At 36.6% G+C, this 21,370-nt stretch overlaps 1 protein-coding gene across 1 annotated transcript in view; it reads right to left on the bottom strand.

Moving 5' to 3' along the window:
* The window catches only part of GUCY1A1 (guanylate cyclase 1 soluble subunit alpha 1), a 91,134-nt gene that overhangs the window by 14,740 nt on the left and 55,024 nt on the right, over positions 1-21,370 (bottom strand). Inside the window, 5 exon segments of the mRNA XM_043973383.1 lie at positions 212-366; positions 3,729-3,872; positions 7,858-8,343; positions 17,319-18,028; positions 19,138-19,196. Of these exon segments, the coding sequence (XP_043829318.1) occupies positions 212-366; positions 3,729-3,872; positions 7,858-8,343; positions 17,319-18,028; positions 19,138-19,196 (1,554 nt within the window).

Below are 21,370 nucleotides of genomic sequence, written 5' to 3'. Positions count from 1 at the left end.
GCAAATACCCTAGGGAACAAATAATAGGTAATTCAAAGGGATACAATGCAATGGAAATGAAAACAAGCAAACAAATAAATATGACATCATGACATGAATGCTGTTGATTGCCTTACTGCCTAAGAAAGTGAAAGCCCATTTAATTAAAAAAGTACAATAGACCCAAACACAATAATAGAAACAAATTTTAGTTGTCTAACCCAATAAGTACCTGTAAGTTGTTGGACTGACATTGATCTTCCGTGGAACACTGCAGGACTCAAATTTGTTTGCCAGGGTGACGTTGTTTCCAAAGAGGCAGTAACGGGGCATTTTCACTCCAACAACTCCAGCAAAGACAGAACCAGAATGTAAGCCAATACGCATCTGGAAGAAAATGACAAGATGAATTTCTATCATCCTTCAAAACATAGCTCAGGTCCTAACTCCTACAAGAGGACTTTTCTGATACCCTATCCCAGCCCAGAAAGGGTAATCTCTCTAGTTAAACTCTTTATATAATTTTGCATATGATTAATTTTACCTATAAGTGTACATATTTATCATTCCAGTAGAAATGAATGCATTTGAGGGGCAAAGACAGTTTTCAGTTTTGTGTCACCAGCACTTATCATGTGTCTTGTATATAGCAAACCCTTTAAATATGTATTTGTTGAATTAAGTGAATTGAAAAGATCTCACTCCTGTCACTAGAAAAATACCGCATATCATTCTAGTGTTTCTTCCTGGATACTTATGTGTTTACCACCAATAATACTTTTCTCATGAACTACTTTGATCATAACCCTTTTCTTCATAAGCTCTGTCACTTAAACTCTGATTTTAATTTTCTTGATTTTTAAAAGGTGGAGAATAAGAGCACCTACTTCACATGATTGTAGGGAGGATCAAATGGGATAATATCTCTAAAGTGCTTTGTAAACCTTAAAACACTATATAAATGTTAGCTATAATGATCACTTTCCATCTTACTCCCCACTGACATTTAAACAAAATTAAAAGTCTGATATCCTGGAAAGATAACTTCACTTGCAATCATGGAGACTCTAATATTTATTAGTTATATCCCTTAACAAGTTTACAAGCTTCAATGTCCTCCTGTGTGAAATAGGGATAAGAATGTTTAAACATCACAATTTGCATGGTTTAAAAATCACATTCCCAGCAACCATGCATGCTAGGATGGTGACCCTGGTTTTTCACCCTCCCTGTTTTATATCTAGTCTCCTGGCTAGACTATTGCACAATCTACCTGCATCTATCAACATGCTCCTCACCAACTAGACTGGCACTATCCATTCTGCCAGTTGAAATATACATAACAGAAATTTAACAAAACTCCAAAGATCTTATTGTGACCTTCTTCCAAGTCATAACTGAAAGTTTAAAAAAAACAATTATTGATATTGGGTATATTAGTCATACAAATGCAATTTGACAATTTTCCTAGCCATCATTTCTTGAACATGTCCATCTTTTTCTCTTCCTTAGGAAAAGATCTTGGAAGCGGAAGCTGGAAATTAGCTTTCCTGTCTCCATAGTCAAGTATGTAAAGAGGGAAAAAAAACAGCCTGAGACAAAGGGAACATAGCCTCAAGATGAGGCATTCAGAACTGGAAGTGATGTCCAAAAACCATCCAGTCCAATTCCTTCCACTGTATAGATAAATGGACCTGAATAGAAGAAAAACCTAGGAAAAGGGCATGCACATTTATTAAACACCTAATACATGCTAAGCATTGTGCTAAGTGCTTTACAAATGTCATTTAATTTGAGCTGGCATAACCTGCTCCCTAGAATATCATTTTAAAAAGCAAAGGCATAGGAAAGGAGAGTGAGCTGAGGAGACCTTCAATAAGTGCTCATTAAGATGGGAGACTCAGTCAGAGAAACTGAGTAAGATGCTACTTGCCCTCAAACACAAGGAAACACAAATTGGGAATTATCTGTGGACAGAACCCAAGGGACACCAGCTGAGTCAATGCTTCAGGTGGCTATACAGAGTTGTTTTGACTTGAGGAAAATTAATAACTAAGACAGAAAAAAGGACTTTAATTCATCACAAGTACTGAGAGATTACTCAGGCTGGGACTGAGGGTTCAAATAGGGTCAATGAGAAAAACTAGATGGTAAAAGCTGGCAGTGCCTAGAAAAGATTGCTTAATGCTTTAGAACTGTGCCAAGTGCTTTGAGAAACACAGGATTATGTCTATATAACTTAGCTCAAGCATCTATAGAGTATACGCTGTTCATTGACATTTTAGCAAAAACAAAGAAAGAAAGAAACCACACTGTGATGCACTTGAGCAAGATACCAGTGTAATGTCCTGCCCTGGAGACATGAAGAGGAACAATGTTGGAAAAAAGAGAGAGACCTAACTGAGACTCAGGGGCACACATTACTTGGAAAAGAAGGCTTCATAATAGCATGGTAGCAGCAGCAGCTGCAGCAGCAACAATTCACCCAAGAAAAGCAGTGGGAATCCAATTTCTGTTTATGGAATCTCCTTAGAGAGCCCAATCATTATATCTCATGATTCATGTGGGATTGGGAAAAAAGCTGGTTCCACAACTGTGTTCCCTACCTCAGCCTCCACATACTGTCCCTCATTTGAAAACCTCTCACTTCTCTTTTCTCTTCTCTCCTACCTATTCTTAGTCAATATTCCCTACATGTTTGTGGGTAAATGAATGAGAATAAGTAAGTGATGGTGGAAGTGAAGTAGGAGGAAAACAATACACAGGGACTCAGAGGAAAGGAATATTTTAATATGATCTTTTCCTGAGCTCAATTTTGATCTACAACCTGTATTTACTTATTTTTTGACCCTTGGTTGCTGTCAGCCATGGGCAACCTGCAAGTGCTTCCATTTCTATGCCTGCCTAACTTAGGAATTTTCATGTGTTGCAATTCAATTATTCCTTTTGAGTTCTTTAAGTAGACTTTAATACTCAAAAATATTTTTATTTTGGTATCCAGCTGTCAAAATGACTCTAAAATATACTTATCATTACTAAAATTAAACATACACAGTTCTCCATATCTTAAAAATCATGCCATCATAACATGCAAAAAGTTCTCAGAATTTGGCAATTATCATTTTGACCAAATTTTAAGGCTGTTTTTTGGTCAGTCTTTGCTATACTGTAAATAAAAACAGAGAAATGAATGATCATTCAATTGAATGGGAATTACAGGATTAAGCTTGGGATGGTAGCCAGCCAGGGATTTTATCATAATTCTTAGATTCCTGGGTGTCTCAGTGAGTTGTAAACCTTCTGCAGAGTGTATGGAGGTTTAGACACATGAATTTCATTAGAACTAATGAAAGTTACAAGCTAAATCATTGTATATTTTTACAACTTTTTTTTTCAATCACATATCATTTTTGGTTTATGTGGTATATGGCATAATATAAGGGTTTCTTGTTATTGCAAACAGGAAATCCTCTTTCTGAAGACCAAAACTTGATCTTTTGGGTTCACAGAAGGGAATAATCAACCCATTTAAAGTAGCACAGAAGATAATAACTATCATATCTGTATCTACTAAACTGATGCTTACTGAAAATCAGAGTTTTATTCAATCATCTAGGATTCAGCTTCTTCAATGCATTCTTTTTATATCTGTCTTGGATACCATTTTTGACATCCCCAATGAGCATTTTTCCCTCAACACCCCACAGGAATCAAATACATCCCACAGATATCAGACACAGCCACCTGACCTTGATAGGTTCTCCATGTGGAGACATGACTTCATCTGATAGCTCCATCATCTTCAAGGACATAAGGGCAATTTGGACAGCATGTGTTTCACTTTCTTTGTGCAAGCCTCCAGCTACACAATATGCATCTCCAATTGTCTCCACCTAAGCATACAAATGGATTTCTCAAAATAAATACGTTAAGGCAAATGCAACAGAAGACAACATACATTTAAAATCATAAAGGAAGTATACAATGACCCAGGTCCTATGATGACCCAAACTAAATGAATTACTCTTGAAAATGATGTTATATGATTATAGATATATAGGATCTTGGATAATGTGATTTTTGCATTAGAATAGATCTTAGAGACCATGTAATTGGAGTTCATCATTTTCAGATACAGAAAATATGGCACATAAAATTCTTCCTGTGATGTTTAAAATCTAAATTGTGGTTGCCTTAAATTAGAAGCTTTAGCACCAGTCTTTGGGCATTGAGCATTTATTAAAGCATACCAGGTGTTCACATGGAGTTCAGAAAGTTAAGAAAAGGCCTGTCTAGCCTAGAGTTCCAGCCTGGTGTTGAGGGGTTAGCAGTCCCTTCATGGTCACCAAACTGTGTATTATAAAATTCTAAATGTGGGCTAAAATCACTGATAAATTCACTAAGAGTTTAGGCTTTTAAGGGTTTATTAAAAGATATAAGTTAGTAAAGAGAGATAAAGAATGAGAACAGATTTCTTTTAGCATGGAAATCCTAGCCTTCCTAATTTCCCACATGAAGTCCTGCCACCAAACCGATGTCTCAAAACCAAAGAGGAAGAAGTTCTCTGCCCAGTGTCCACTTCCTCCTTCATATTCTCCTCCCAGAAATGGGACGTTCTACAAGCTGATTGGCTAGCACCATTCAAATCCACTGGTTCACTGGACTTGAAGGTGGTCTCAAGTTAAGTTCAAAGTTTTTAGCTTCTGAGAACAATACCTTCTTAAGGGCTAGCCAGATGTGCTTACAATCTAGTTAACTAATCATCAGTCAATAATTCTCACTTAATTCAATTAGTTTAGATTAATCTCCAGGTGGGCCTTTGAGTATCTGCTAAATCCCCTTATCTACCATATTCTATTATCGTGACACATTCCCCAATGACTTGAATTTATCTAAGTCACAGAGTTAATATGTAGAAGGAGAGGGAACATGAACCAACAAAGGTAAAATAATTCTTTTTTTTTTAATTAATAAAGTATTTTATTTTTTTTCCGTTACATGTAAAGATAGTTCTCAACTTTTGTTTATACAAGCTTTACAATTTCATATTTTTCTCCCTCCCTCCCTTCCCTCCCCCCTCAGGTAAAATAATTCTTTCAGGACAGAAAGCTAAAACAGTAGATTATGCTAGAGCAAAACTATTCTTATAAAATTAGAGCAACACAGAGTAAAACGGACCTGAGAAATCACGATTCTCCTCTAATTCTTGCTCCTAAATATGCACAGTATGACCAACGTCAAGTCACAATCTTTTTGTGCTTCATTTCTCCTTCTGTAAATTGCGTTTTGATAAAAATAGATAGAGCAATCTGAAACTATTTTCATGTGTTCTAAACAGTTATGCTATGTGAATCTAATAGGTTGGTAGGGTTAGGGGGAGAAGCAGCAGATCTGTGTAGACTAGATAGATAGGTGTGGTCCTATCTACTTGACCATGAACTCCGTAAGTATGGGGATGCTGTTTTATCTTAATTTTATAGTTCCCTCAGAACCCAGCATAGTGTTCTGCATACAATCTTAGAAGGCAGAAAGAAGGTGAGGAGCAGAGTGGAACTAGTATCTAGAATCAAAAGGAAGAATAAAAAAAAAAACAAGAAAGAGAGGTCAAGAACTATGAATATAGAAAAAGGACACTAGCAATAAGATAATTTATTACAGAGGAGAGCTGTTTGAGGAGAGAGAATTGAGGAGGAGAAATATGTAAACTGCGGAACTATTTACTGGCTAGTTGTTTTTAATGCCAATATCTGGGGGAAAATCAACAGTTTAGCAATGGATAACAATTCAAATTGTAAATGTGACTTCACAGGAATGGGAATTCCTTCAATTGAAACAAATGAGCACCTAGCCTGTAATTTAAAATGTTATAGAGTTGCTAGGGTCACTGAAACAAGGTAAGTGACTTAGCGAGGGTCAAACAGAAATTATGGGTTAGAGGTCAAGTTCAGTTTTTCTCAATTCAAGGTTGATAGAAATTCATTATTAAATGCCAAGGTCTCTCAGCAATTCAAATATCTATACTGTATATAGGAATACAGCATTAAACAATTTTAGATGCAGAGCTGGAAGGGATCTCAGAGCTCATGTATTTCAACTTCCTCTTATTTTATAGAAGAAACTGAAATCAGCGGTGTTTAAGTGACTTGCCCAAGGTCATACTACTAGCTAGTGTCAGAGGCAGAGTCTGAATGTAAGTCATAGACTCCAGGGTCAGTGTTTTTTGTTTGTTTGTTTATTTGTTTGTTTTGGTTTGCAGTTGTACCAATTTATATTTAAAGTTCAATGAAAATGACAGGACACTAGAATTATTTTTCTTTTGCATGCTTGAACCTAAACATATTATTGCTGGCTTTGTTTTGTTTTGTTATTATTTCCTCTTTAGAACTAAAGTGTGAATCAGCCAACTGCACTAAAAACTAATGGCAACAGCCCTTAGATATTTATGTATTAACTTAAATAATATTTACATGTAAAGACAATTTTAAACTTTCATTTAAAAAAAAAGTTGAGTTCTAAATTTTCTCCCTCCCTCCCCCTCACTCCCCTCTCTAATATGGTAAGCAATTTGATATGAGTTATACATGTTCAATCATGCAAAACATATTACCATAGTATGTATCCACTTAAAGCATCATGACATTATAGATTTGTGGCTAAAAGGGATCTATTCTTGTTTTGTTGTTCAGTTGTTTTTCAGTCATGTCCAATTCTCCATGATCCCATTTGGGGTTCCTTTGGCAAAGATACTGGAATGGTTTGCCATTTCCTTCTCCATCTCATTTTAAAGATTGAAGAACTGAGGCAAATAGGGTTAAGTGACTTGCCCAGGATCACACAGCTAATAAAGGTCTGAAGCCAGATTTCAACTCAGGAAGAGGACTTTTCCTCATTCCAGGCCTAGAAATATATCTAATGTGCTACCTTGAGAGGCCATCAAATTCAACCCCTTCACTGTATAGATGAAGAAACTGAGGCCCAAAGAAGTTAGTGGTTTTGCCCAGGGTCACATAGCTAGCAAGTGTCCAAGGTAAGATTTAAGCCTAAGTCTTCTTGACACCAAGACTAGCATTCTTTCCACTATGCCTGTTGCCTCTATTCTATTATCCACAGAAATAACTTGTTATTTAATTGTATATATTTATTTTCAGACCAGACAGAAATCCCAGGCCAGTTTATATTTCTGGTCATCTAAGGGAGTTGTAAACATTTAGCAGAGTGTATGGACATTTAGCTTCCACATAAGTCTCATTAGTCCTAATGAAAGTCACAGGCTAATCAATGTACATTATTACAACTGTTTTTTAAAATAACCATATCTCTTTTTTGGTTTATATTGTATATGGCATAGTATAGGGGTTTCTTATTATTAGAAATAGGAAGTCCTGTTTCTGAAAACTAAGCCTTGCTCTGTTGAGCCACAGAACAGAATGACCAACCCATTATAAAGCAGCATAAAAGATGATAACTATATCTGCATCTACTAACCTGATGCTTACTGAAAATCAGGGTCTTATTCAATTATCTCCAGCCAAACTTAACTCTCCCATGCCCCAACTGTCCTCTTCCTCTTAGGCTGTCATGTCTTTATTTACATTCTGGTACAGAATTATAGCAATCCTCTAAGAGAATAATGACTTCTCTGATTTCTTTTCTTTTTTTTTTGTAAGACTACTATTTCTGGTACAGTGAAAATTCACACTGAACATTTGGGGGTGCTTGCCTCCAGTTTTTTTACTGGACAGTTCTATGGGTTATTTTCATTTCATGATTAAGATGAATCAAATTCAAGTGTATAGCAAAATCTTTTTTTAGGTACTTCTGTGTCTCAAAGAACCATCTGCTGCCCCTAGAGTTTCCTTCCCCACTCCTCACTCCTACCTTGTAGACATCCAGCTCTCCACACTGGTAGTCAAAGCGAGTGTAGAGTTCATTGAGCGTGGTGATGACCTGCATTGGGGAGCACTGGGAACAGATGGCTGTAAATCCAACAATGTCAGAGAAAAGCATGGTGACATGGGTGAATTTCTTGGCTTGTACAACCTGTCCCTGCCACAGTTGCTGAGCAACTTCACCTGGAAAGATGGAACACAAGAGATCAACTGTCTTCTTCTTTTCCTCCTCAAGGGCTTGGTGTGCTTGCTCCAGAGTGGCTTTGAGTTTGCCTAACCTCTTCTTCAGCCCATCTTGGGCTCGAGCTTGTTCCCCTATCAGGACCACATCCCTCAGGGCATTATGGATTGGGATATCTGAGAGGTAGAGCCCACGGCCTGTAAAATCCTCTAACCGATCCACACAGGGTGACCCCAAGAACAAGATGGCGCTAGATTCAATGATGTAAATCATTTGACCTTTGAGATCCATAACCTGGGAAGCAAAGGAGAAGATCCTGTCAACTTTCATTTTCTTCCCCCTCTCATATTTTAGATATTACTGGCACTGTACCTCCCCACAAACACAATACTACCACCATGTCAGAACCAAACTTTTCCTCAAAATAAAGGGGAAAAAGCAGTTCAACAAAAATAATCCATAAAATGATTGTGGCTGCAAGACTATGCCCTCCCTTCCCCAACATGCCCACCAAGCTAACATTTTTCTGCTGAGAGGATCATAGATCTAAAGTAAGATGAGAACTCAGAGCTGATTTAGTCCAAAGCAACCTCTCATTTTTTACAGATGAAGAAACCAAAATCAAGTGAAGTAAGGTTATCTGCAGATATGTGGCAGATATATTTCATTATTTGTTGTCCATAACCCCAAATGGCCATAACTATTACTTAGAGGTTAGTTTTCTTCTAAATTAATTTTCACCCTAGAGAAGAAACCATCCCTAAAGATGATGTGATAATCCTTTTATCCTTTCATGGGTTTTCTTTTTACATACGAAAATGAATATGGATCGAGCACTGGCCCTGGATTCAGGAGTACCTGAGTTCAAATCTGGCCTTGGACACTTGACACTAGCTGTGTGACCCTGGGCAAGTCACTTAACCCCCATTGCCTCGCAAAAAAAAAAAAAGAAAAGAAAATGAATAGCATTAAACTTAGTTCTACCATCAAACCACTATGGGCTCTGAAATGGATGATGCTATTTCAAGACAAAATGAGGGTGATGACCAGAAAGTAGCAATAGAATCTCATAGAATTCAGCACTGAAGTTGTGGGATTCCAATACATTTTGACTGAGGTCCCCTTCTCTAAGCATCAGGATTAGGTTTTCATATCATGTGCTCACGTTTTGTGGATATTTGGAACACTACTGAACTATATTAAATGACTTGTCTTCTATCTTCCAACTCTTGTAGGATCTGTGGTTTTTATGAATGTGGGTTCCACTGCTATCCTTCCAGATTATTATTTTTCCTGCAATTTATCACTCTGTAATCAATTTTTTACTGGATCTGTGATTTATAATAGTAATAATAATAATAATAATAATAATAATAATAATAATAATAATAATAATAATAATAAATAGCTAACATTTTTATAGCACCTACTATATGCTGGGCACTGTGCTGAGCACATTACAATTATTATCTCATTTGATCCTCATAACAACCCTGAAATGTATGTGCTATTATCATATCCATTTGGTAGATGAGAGAACTGGAGCAAACAGAGGTTATGTGACTTGCCCTAGGTCATGCAGCTAGTAAGTCTGAGGCTATATTTGAACTCAGGTCTTTTTGGCTCCAGGCATCATGCTCAGGTCACCTATCTACCTGAATTAATTGGTATAAAGTAATGGATTGGATAGTCTTCAAACTTTTGTGATCACATCAGAAGCAAAAAAAAAAAAAAAGAATTTTCATAGAGGGTATGCTGGGTTGAAAATTTCTGGAGGACTTCTTTAATGGAACTTAGAGCTGTAGCTGATGGTATTTGTGCCCTGGCAATCCAATATCTAGCTTGAAATGAAAAAAGTTGAGATCTTATACATTGGGTTGTAGGGAAAGGCAAGAGGGCAAATGTGGGGCTGTAATGGGTAAAAAGTAAGCATGTTGGAAGCAAGCTCAAGCTTCTGATTAGCTAACCATATACTTCTTAGAATTAATTCCTATGCTAACCCCCAGGAGCCCATCCCTTATCTTAGAGACCACTATTATAAAGAATGTTCAGCAATTAAAAACTTCCACTCTCAATGTTGAACAACTGTTCTTTACTAATCTTTGATTTGCCTGAGGCACAAAGAAGTTAAGTGATCTATACAGGGTCACACAGCCTATTTGTGTGAGAGGTGGCACCTTGGCACAGGTCCTCCTGATCTTGAGAAAGGCTCTCTGTCCATTAGCCCAGGCTGCCTCTCATATTATAGTATTATTCTCTCCATAAAGATAGAGGCAAGGTGGCATAGGCAATAGAAAAGTAACATTAAAATAAGAAATACCTGTATTCAAGTGTACATCACCCTGAACAGATAATGTCTCAACGCCTGGGTGACACTCTAAGAATGGAAGTTATAATGATGATTCTGACACTAATAGGTAGAAAGTGTCCCCTAAACTAATACCATCACAGGTTCAGTTCCCAGTGCTGATAAAAATAAATCGGGTAGGGGGAAGCTAGATGGTGCAGTGGATAAAGAACCAGCCCTGGATTCAGGAGTACCTGAGTTCAAGTCCAGGCTCAGATACTTAATACTTACTAGCTGTGTGACCTTGGGCAAGTCACTTAACCCTCACTGCCCCATAAAAATAAATAAATGAATGAATGAATGCATAAACAAACAGATAGATAGATAGATAGATAGATAGATAGATAGATAGATAGATAGATAGATAGATAAATTAGTATCGTGACCTGAAGCTTCAGCTTTCTCCTTCCTTCCTTTCTACTCTCCTCTTCAACCAGGTTCTAGTTCCCATCAATTTCTGTTTAAATATTATAAATGGGTGAAATTTTTTAGCTGTTTTTTCTCTGTATCACAGAAATATGATCTATTCTTTAATAAACCCACCCTAGCATCATCTTCTGCAAGCCAAAAAAAATAAACCTAGTCTTTTCTTCTCTAATAACTCACTAATCCCACCAAAGCTCCTTCACTCTTCCTGATGTTTACTCTATTATGAACCTTTTCTCAGAAGACAGACAGAAATGGGGACGGAACAAAGAATCCTTTTACTGTTATCATGATCATTGTGACATGCTGGCTTCATTACAGACTTTAGAAGCAGTTTCCCAGGATAAAAGTTAATTTTTTATAATTAGCCTTGCCTAGGCTTCTTGCCAAGCGTCATCTTAATGGCCTTTGGAGGTCTTTACTATGGGCACATATATTATAACGAATGTCAAGAACCTATTCCCCTGAAAACACAGACAGCACCTTGTTTTTAAGATGAGGGGAGGAGGGGCGGCTAGGTGGTGCAGTGGATAAAGCACCAGTCCTGGATTCAGGAGTACCTGAATTCAAATCTGACCTCAGACACTTGACACTTACTAGCTATGTGACCTTGGGCAAGTTACTTAACCCTCATTGCCCCCAAGAGAAAAAAACAAACAAACAATGATGAGGGGAGGAGCAGGAGGGATCTGTAAAAGAAGTGAAGCTAAGTGTAAACTGTCCAGTGATAAATCCCAATTCAACTCAGTGCAATTTGATTAGACAAATATCTATAGAGGACCTAGTAGTATGAACAAGTATTTGTCCCGATTATCTGGGCACTTAGTATCCTAATATGTTTTGATAGGCTCAGGACTACAGAGTTACTTTACAGTGGCTATGGTCAAAAGAAGAGCTGATTGTTGTAAAGCCCCTTCTATAAGAACTCAGTGTGTAGTTCTTTTCAACCCTGTGGATTTATACCAATGCCTTCCCAAATTAACACTAAAGGGCTGATATAAAAGGAGCTATTGAGCCTGTTTTTCATCCTTTAGCTTGTAGTTAGGTGCCTCATTCTACTGACAAGTACCACGCTTCCATTCAAATCACGTTCATGATGCAGGGTGTCATTGGGCTCAAAAGCTGCAAGTGAGCATATCAAAACTTGAACCGAATGCATTTATAAAAAGAATGTTGAGAAGACCAAACCTGATCAATGATTAGTATACTACTGTTCAGAAAGAGTCACAGCACAGAATCATGGGAACAATTGAGTCATAAGTTATCTGTTTTGTCTGCTTTTCTTGAGTAATAATCAAAGAACCCAAGGCTATGACAACTGAGAATGATCATTTCTGTTATGTTTACATATAAAGTTTTGGTCTATTTTTCTGCAGTCCAAGGGAATAGCGGAGTTTATGTCTTGCTCACAAATTAATCTTAAAGTTAATTTGGCCTGGTGAAATGAAGATCCAGGGATGACAGAATAGCTGTCTTCAAGTATTTAAAGTGCTGCCTTATGGAAGGGTATTTGACTTGTTCTGATAAGAGGCAATCAGCATAAGCTATGAAGAAGCAAATTTGGGTTTGAGGTTAAAAAAAATCCTTAGCAATTAAAGCTAACCCAAAGTAGCATAGACTACTTTGGGAGGTGGTGGGTTCCCTTTACTGCAGGTCTTCAAGCAGAAACTGGATGACCACTCACCAGGTACGTTGTTGAAGGGATTATTGTTTTGCTGAGTCAGACTAGATAGCATCTGAGGTCCGTTTCAAATCTAAGAGTGTATGATTGTGTAAGTAAGAGTGTATGATTGTGTAAATAAGATTGTGTAAGAGTGTATGATTGTGTAAATAAGAATTTGTATAGGCATTATATTTGAGTGCAAGCTATGAAGGAAGCAGCTTTCCTGTCTTCTACAAATACCTAATAGAAACAACATAGAGCAGACATTTTGCAAAAGATTATTAAATGAATCATAAAAATTTGTTAAACATACGACACGAATGCCACAATAAATTTTAAATGGGCAAGCAGCTCAAAAGTTTTGGATTTAAGAGCTTTCTGCTATGGTATCTATAGCAACCATAATTCTAGTTCTACGGCTTCTCTTCAGGTTCTCCTATCTTTCCCTTTTCATTTTGGTCACATTTCCATTTTATTTTTATTGTTGTTTTCTAAGTAATGTATAGGAGATGGAAATGTTTTGCATGACTGCACATGTATAACCTATGTCAAATTGCTTGCCTTCTAAATGATGGGGTAAGAGAGAGAGGGAGAGAATTCAGAGTTCAAAATTTGAAAAATAAAAGGTTAAAATTGTTTTTCCATGTAACTTGGGAAAATAAACATTAAAATAAAAATGGAGAAAAATTGGAAACATAAAGAATATGAGATTTGCCTGGAAATCTGAATAACATTGGTCTCTAGATTATCTGTCATAGTGCTAAACATTTTTAAGAAATCAAGGTTACAATGTTTATGTTCATTAGATTTAGGATTTTTGCTAAATATTAGTGAACTCATCTTTAGCATTTGGGAAATGAGCCCGTTTCTAACCATCTGTTTAAAGCACAGGTTTTAAAATCTGAAACCCATGACTTTTAAAATTTGATAACACCATTTCAACATTGGTTTCTTTTGTAATCCTTTGTGCTTTATTTATTTAAAAACATTATTCTGAGAAGGGATCCAGATGTTGCCAAACAGTCATAGGAATCCATGACACAATAAAGGTCAAGATGCCCTGATTTAGGCTTCAAATAAAGTGATTGAAATATTTATCAAATAAACTTCCTTGGTATTGTATCTCCCTCTAGTAATTTAGATCTCAGTTCCTTTATAACTTAGTCTTAAAGAGTATCTAGAATCTCAAAGTACCAGATTCATGGTGACATCACCAGTGTCTCCACCTGGATTCACACCCAGGTTGTCTTGACTCCAATTTTAGCTCTGTATCTACTTTTGTTACACTACCCCCTCTCAAATAATCAAATGGAGTTTTTTCAGCTTAGTTTCTAATGCCATCTTAACACCCACCAACTACACTGCAGTCAAGAGGAATGTTCATCATCTTCAGTCAGTGTGTGCTATAGGGTAATGTGGACTGCATCTATAGCCAGAGGGTGTCAGTGCTAATCTTGGCTCTGTCATTTTCTACTTTCATGAATTTAGGAAACACACTGAGGCTTTAGGCAACCAGTTTCCTCAATTAAAAAATTCAGAGTTATTAATAGGAAAAAAATAAACAAATACAGGACATATTGTTAGGCTATCCCTATCTCCACCCTCAAAACACTCCCTTCAGGGAAGAGAAAAATGAATGGAGAGCAATTTATAAGTCAACAATAAATACTAAATAACTTTGAATTTTTTAGAATGAGGAAACCAATGCCCAAAGACATAATATGACTTTCCCAAGGTAACAAAGGTACTAAATGGCAGAACCAAGAATAGAAATGATGTCCTCTGGCTATACATGTGGTGCCCATTACATATGCCACACCGCCTAGCTCTTGGAAGCTATGGCAAGCATTCAACAGTGAATAGAGAATCACATCATAGATGATATTTGGGGATTATCCCCAAATTAGGGTAACAACCAAGGGTTAAATCAGTGGTGAAGGGACAAAGATATGACAAAAATATGTCTTTTTATAAGCACATATTTTTAATGCCAGAAAATATCTGCTCTTCATGGCTTTATGATAAATTGCATGTGTTTTTAGTGAAGGCTCAAAGATAATCTGGTGGGCATTATATGGAGTGGAGGAACTAGCTTTTAACTTTCTGTAGGGTGCAAAACTGTCTTGAACTTGGTTCTGTTACTCATTTATAAGATGATAGATCTTCTAGATCTAGTTTTGTGACAATCCTAATGTGAGAACAGAGGTACAGAACTGACCTAAGAAACTTGAGAGAAACAGGAGACCTAGTCTGTGGACTAATAAGACTAGTGGCATTAGATGGCATTGAGAACCACCAGGGAGATTAAGGCATTTTAACAACAAATAGCAGCACTAAATTCTTCTTCCTTCTAAAAAAGTCTTTAGAAAGTTATTAAGGAGCTTGGCCATGATTGTGCCTGGAATCTCTAGATAGTTTTGTGGGACAGGCACAAATATCCATTACAAGCTGAATGCAGGCCTACAGCAATCCAAGCAAGCTTGGATTTACAAGCATGCCTTCTTAACACAAAATCACCAAAAGTTCTTTGTCATCTGAGCACCGATCATCTTTCCTGATTTTCACATTGTGTAATGCTGAGATTTTCAAAGCAAATGCAAATTTGTTGCCTGTCATTATTAATGAGGGCAAAGACCACATCTTTTGAGGGGGTTTTCTACTCTGAGACTGACTCAGCGTTCTAGAAGCAGATGCTAGAGGCAGGGTTGGCATATTGGATCAAGTGTTGGATATGGAGTTAAGGAGGTCTGTGTTAAAGGCTAAAATTATAGCTTGACTGTCTAAAATGTCTAATGAGTGGTCGCCAATAAATTATAAGCTTTAGCAAGAGTTAGGCTTTTAAGCAATTATTAAGGAGAATAAGATTTTGGTAATGAGAGAGAGAAAGGCCTACATTCATCTATCTATTAAAGGAAGAGCACATTTCTAGCTCCCCTCTCCGCCAGAGTCCCCAGGAAAAAGCCAGATAGAGCGCCAGGCTCCCCCCTTCTTCCTCCCACAAGCAAATGTCACTTCCTGACGCCAAAGAAAAGACTCCTGGTCTTGCCCTCAAAGACCTTCACTTCATGTCGGAGCTTTCCTACAGTAAGTCTCCAGCAGGTGGCGTAATTCCAATTGTTACATCTGGTTTCAAATTTCACCACCAATACTGACTAGCCATGTGACCATGGTAAGTCATTTCAATTCTCTAAGACTGAGTTTCCTGATTGATAAAATATGTATAATAGTAACTACCTTACAAGGTTGTTGGGTGGCTTATATGGGATAATACAAGTAAAATACTTTGTGAAATTTAAAGTTCTACATAAATGTAGACTGCCACATAAAGCAATAGAGATGGGAAAGTCCATTTTGCGGTATTTTATAAAATGATTTTGTTCTAATCCAGATTTCCTAATATTTCAAATTAATTCATGTTTTTGGCAATATCCATAAGATTTGTACAATACTGACTTAAATATGCACTATATCCATAAAATATTTTCCCGAAAGAAGCCTTTCACTGGAATTTTGGACAAGTTTTAGAGATTAAAAAACAATTCTTAAAAACATTTTTCACAGGGGCAGCTAGGTGGCATAGTGGATAAAGCACCAGCACTGGATTCAGAAGGACCTGAGTTCAAATTCGACCTCAGACACTTGATACTTACTAGCTGTGTGACCCTGAGTAAGTCACTTAACACCAATTGCCTCACCAAAAAACAACAACAAAACAAAACAAAAACAAACAAAAAAACCCAACATTTTTCACAGTTACCAGGAAGATATAAACTCTTTGGGGATAGGGACTTATTTGTTTTTGGTTTTGTATCCCCAGCACCTATCCCAGTTCCTGGAACATAATGGGAATTTAATAAATATTGATGAATTGAACCAAATAATTTTCCCACAAGTTTTGCTAAAAGGACTGATGTGATGAATGCTTCGGATGTCCTTATTCAGATTTTTCCATATTTTAAATGATCAACTAATATAATATTATTCATGCTTTAAAGTCCCAGACCATGCAAGCTTCCTATTCAGTTACCTACCCTAGTCTTTTCTGTCTATTGATACTGCAATCCAGTGCCAATTGTTGGTGCACCATTGTGCACTCACTTGGTTTTTTAGAGGCTGCTTAGTTGCACAGTAAATAGAGTATGGTGCCTGCACTCAGGGATACCTGAGTTCAAATGCAGTCTCAAATAGTTGATAGCTATGTGATCCTGGACATGTCACTTGACCTCTGTCTACCTCAGTTTCCTCAATTGTAATAATATCTCCTACTTCCAAGGGTTGCTGTGAGGATCAAATAAGATAATACTTGTAAAGCATTTACCACTTTGCCTGGCATATTGTAGTCATTTAATAAAAGCTTCTTATCTTTCTTACTATTATCTCTAGCTGGCCACAGGCTATACATCACACCCCAGCCTGCCATCTACATTGTCCACCATCCCTGACATCATTTACACAACCCTCCCTATGGATACCCCCCTTTACACCTCTTTCTCTGAACACAATCATCAAATGAATTCTATCATTGATTTTTGAAAGGGCGAACAAACTGACTGCCCTGTGCAAAAACTTACTGTTTCCAAGACTTTTCAGATCTAACCTTTGTTCTTTGGCTACCACTTACTAATTGTCTCATTATATTAAAACATAAGCTTCTTTGGAGAAGGGATTGTCTTATTTTTGTATATGTATTTCCAATATTTATCTCAGAGTTTGGCAAATACCAAATAGCAAATACATTTTCCTTGCTTCCTTCCTTCCTTGCTTGCTTCCCTCCTTCCCTCCTTCCTTCCTCCCTTCCTTCCCCTTCCATCTTTCATATATCTACATCCTTACCCCTGAAGATTTCTTGATAGAGTTGTCTCCTCTTCTCACTCTTATGACAAATTGCATGTTCAACATGGTCATGATACCACTAAATGTGTAGTTGATTTTGGGGGTAAGGATTTCAAAATATTCTTCAAAGTTAGGTTTTCCTTGAATGTCCCTCCTGTTCAGCAGCCTCCGGATGCCATTGCCAAACTGTAGAATGGCCATGTCTTTGTCAAACATGAAATGAAAAGGAAAAGTTTTACAGAAGAGAGAGGTTGGAATCACCAAGGAGGACTGAGGTTTGCAAGGAGATAGTGAAGGTTTGCTGCTTTTCACTTGGACAGAATATAACAAGTAGGGCTGATTCACAAACTCATTACAATCATTACGGAAGCAGGGAGGCACCAGGGTCACATCCACTTCAGTTTCATATAGTACATGAGCAGCAGCCTTAATGATGCCTGGAAGAATTAAAGTAGTTGTCTTCTTAGGGAAGAAATAGTAAACATTTAAGACATCAGGGTCTTTCTCCAAGCAGAGTATGGAGACCTCCTCAAGTCGAGCCTTCTTTTCAGCTCCTTGGCAATGGCTGCTTTGCTTCAGAAGGGTGCTGAAACTGTTCAAGAAATCCTTGAGAGTCCCTCCAACCACACCTAGGATGTGCTCATCTTCCTCATAGCATATTCTGAAGAGTTCTTCACCCAGAGATTCTTTGATAATATCTTCTGGAACACCTGGAATGGTATGGGATTTTTTTTTTCAGTCACCTCTTTTATAGTAGTGGTATCAGGCTCAAAACTGCATGCCATTTTCAATTTATATGCAAAGTTATTTGCACAACTAAAATCTCAGTTTTTGCTCCAACTCACAGACACTCGTTAATTCAAATACATATAGTCTTGGCACCAATAGGTGCAAAGAATGACTTAGGAAGCTATAAGGAGCACAATGGCTTTAGGGATTCCCAAACTAGGACATGCTTTGTGAGAAATCTTACAGCTCAAAAGTTTTCTTCCTTTTCTAATGACCTTCACTTCTTGCTCCAATATTTGCATTGAATATATTGTACCAAGTCATATCATCATGTCATGTTTCATGACCATAGACACCTATATTTTATGTCTGCTAATACATAAAGATGCCTTTTAGTGTCCTAGGCAACTGTCTGACTAATTTTCAGAGTAGCTGCAGATCTACATTAGTAAGTAGAATTTCTTCATGAAAAGTTCCCTATGCCAGTAAAATTACAGATTACATATATGCATATGCATACACATATGTGTACACAACACACATGTATATGTATGCAAATATACATGGAACACACATAGTATATACACACATCATATATGGGCATATATGTGCCTATGTATCCATTTGCAGACATACACACATGTATACATATGCCTATCAATCTATATACATATATAGTTTTACCCATTTTTTCATTTTACTTTAAATCTTAATTTTGCTTCATAGCAAACTCCTTTTTCCCCTCTTCCTAATTGCAGAGAGTTTTCTTTGTTTAAACCTTAATTTTCTATCAGCAAATTAATTGCCCCTGGTCAGCTTCCCAGATCAAAGTCTGTGATTATCTTTCACTGGCTTTGCTTCTTAGAAAGCATTTTTCTAGCTTCTGAAAAATAAATAACAGAAATTAAGAAAATATTTTGAGCCTAACAGTACAGTGGAGATTGGAAACTCTTGCTTTATATAGATCTAGTCTAATTTATTAGAATATACTAGTTCTTGATGATTACAATATTTTCCAGCTCTCAGATTTGATGATTTAATAATTATACTTGCTAGTCATTTAATGGAAATTTTCATATAATTCTATTACCTGCTGCATTTGCTTGATCAATAATGAATTTTTCAAAATCCTCTTTTTCCAAAGATTTCCTGAAAAAGATCAGAACAATATAAATGAGAATCTTATATTATTGTATTATTATTATATTATTTATTATTTTACAAAGAAATGATCAAAGAGAAGAAAAAATATAAAGTTTCTTTTTGCATAGGGTCACTCAATGATTATCCAGATTGGCGAAAAGGAATAGTACAGTAGCATAGATTCTCAGAGCAACATATAACAATAACAACAAAGACTTGTCTATAGCATGCTTTGTACTGTTTTTTTTGAAACAAATTTATGTTAATGTGTTTTTTCTTAAGCTAATATTAAAATCAGTTTCATACACCCTGAATACTTAGAAGCATGGTTTTCCCAAAGAATAGCAGATGACAAGAAAAAACCTATCTAGAACTTAAAAGTTTAACTAAATGAAGAGACATAATCTAAATATAGAATCAGAGAATTTTAGGTAGAAAGGTACTTCAAATTGCATCTAGTTCAACTCTTCATTTTAGAGATAAGTAACATGAATCCCAGAGGCAATGACTGCCTTAAGGTCACAATAGTGTATGCGACAGTGCTGTCCAGAATTCATGTCCTTTGACTCCAAATTTGGAATTTTTTCTGCTGTATCATTCTGTAGATTATTTTGATTTTTCCTAATTTTGTTATTTTCCTTGATAGAATCCATAATATTATTCTTTTTCAGGTTTGAGAGACTCAGTGTGATGTTTTCTGATCTCTGTTTCTACTAAGGTCTGTCTGAAGGTTTGCATTTTATTAAATATTAATGACTACAAATAATTGTCATTATAGCAGTTAATAACACTTTAAAATGTGCACAAAGATTTTCCCAAAATAACCCTGAAGAGTAGGTAGTACAAGTATCGGTATCATAATCATTTTACAGATGAGGAAACTGAGGCAAAGAGCTATTCAGTGACTCATGCAAGGTCTTGTCTCACACTTTTATTTTTCTTTTTAATTTCTTTTTTTTAAAGGCAATTAGGGTTAAGTGACTTGCCCAGGGTCACACAGCTAGTAAGTGTCAAATGCCTGAGGACGGATTTGAACTCAGGTACTCCTGACTCCAGGGCCATTGCTCTATCCACTGCACCACCTAGCTGCCCCCTACACTTTGTTATATAAAGGTAGAAGTATTGATCTGTTTGCACTTTCCTTCTTGACATTTCATGTTTGACTCTCTGTGTTTCAAGGTTAGCTAACATGTTCACTCATTTCGACCAAATGTCGTGGAAAGAATTTTAAATTATATTCTAAATCCTTATTGCATTTGAGTTGACCATTTTAAGCAAACTGCTACAAAATTTCAAATAGGTATTTTTTAGTAACTTTGAATTAATTTCAATGACAATTCATATATGGGTAGAGATATTAGACATAAATGCCTCATGAGAAAAATTCCTTGACACATGATGTTGAAACATCAAGGACATTTTTCCCATAACATTTACAAGATGTAAAGCATGTACCCATACCCACAATGACTTGTCCAAGCAGTTTAATCTCTGAATTATGCCTATGTACCATAAGCCAGAGGTTTCAATTCTCTATGATGATGAGTTCTTATGCATGCTTCCTTTGTCATTGAAGCAGAATCTATTTCTTTTATAGAATGAAAGTATGTGTGTGAAAAAAATCATAAGTCCCATTAAACTCTCAATACCTATATCAGAGGCATTGAAAATTGCAAACATAACAGAAAACAAAACAGTCCCTCTAGTTTTTTTTTTCTTTCATACATGCTGTATTTGTGTTACTCCTGTACTCACAGCAACACCCTTTGTATTGAGGGGTCATTTATCTGGCAAACTCAAGTCAGAACACATTCCTGACCAGAACCAAAGTGAGCCAAACATGTCTTTAAGCAGTGCAGACAGATGTCATAAAGTCCATGCACTAAGAAGTCCATAAACTTTTCTCCCATGAGAGATTTTCAGGCATTACATCATACCTTACTTGTTTTCTCAACCCACAACTGATTAGGAGACAGGACTGAGGACAGTTTCTAAAAGAAGTAGCTTTGACAATAGCAAGAAGTTATTTAGGCCTTTTACTGGCAGCCTGGGATCCACTTGGTCAGTGGTTATGGACTCTTCACAAAATTCTTATCCCACTCATGGCTAGTAAGCATTGAGTTCATTTATAATAAAATCTTATGTTTCCAGAATCCCTTTTTCTTGAATTCTCCAGTTTC

The sequence above is a fragment of the Dromiciops gliroides genome, chromosome 6 (genome assembly GCF_019393635.1).
Source record: "Dromiciops gliroides isolate mDroGli1 chromosome 6, mDroGli1.pri, whole genome shotgun sequence".
Taxonomy (NCBI): Eukaryota; Metazoa; Chordata; class Mammalia; order Microbiotheria; family Microbiotheriidae; genus Dromiciops; species Dromiciops gliroides.
This window is presented reverse-complemented; position numbering and strand designations above follow the sequence as displayed.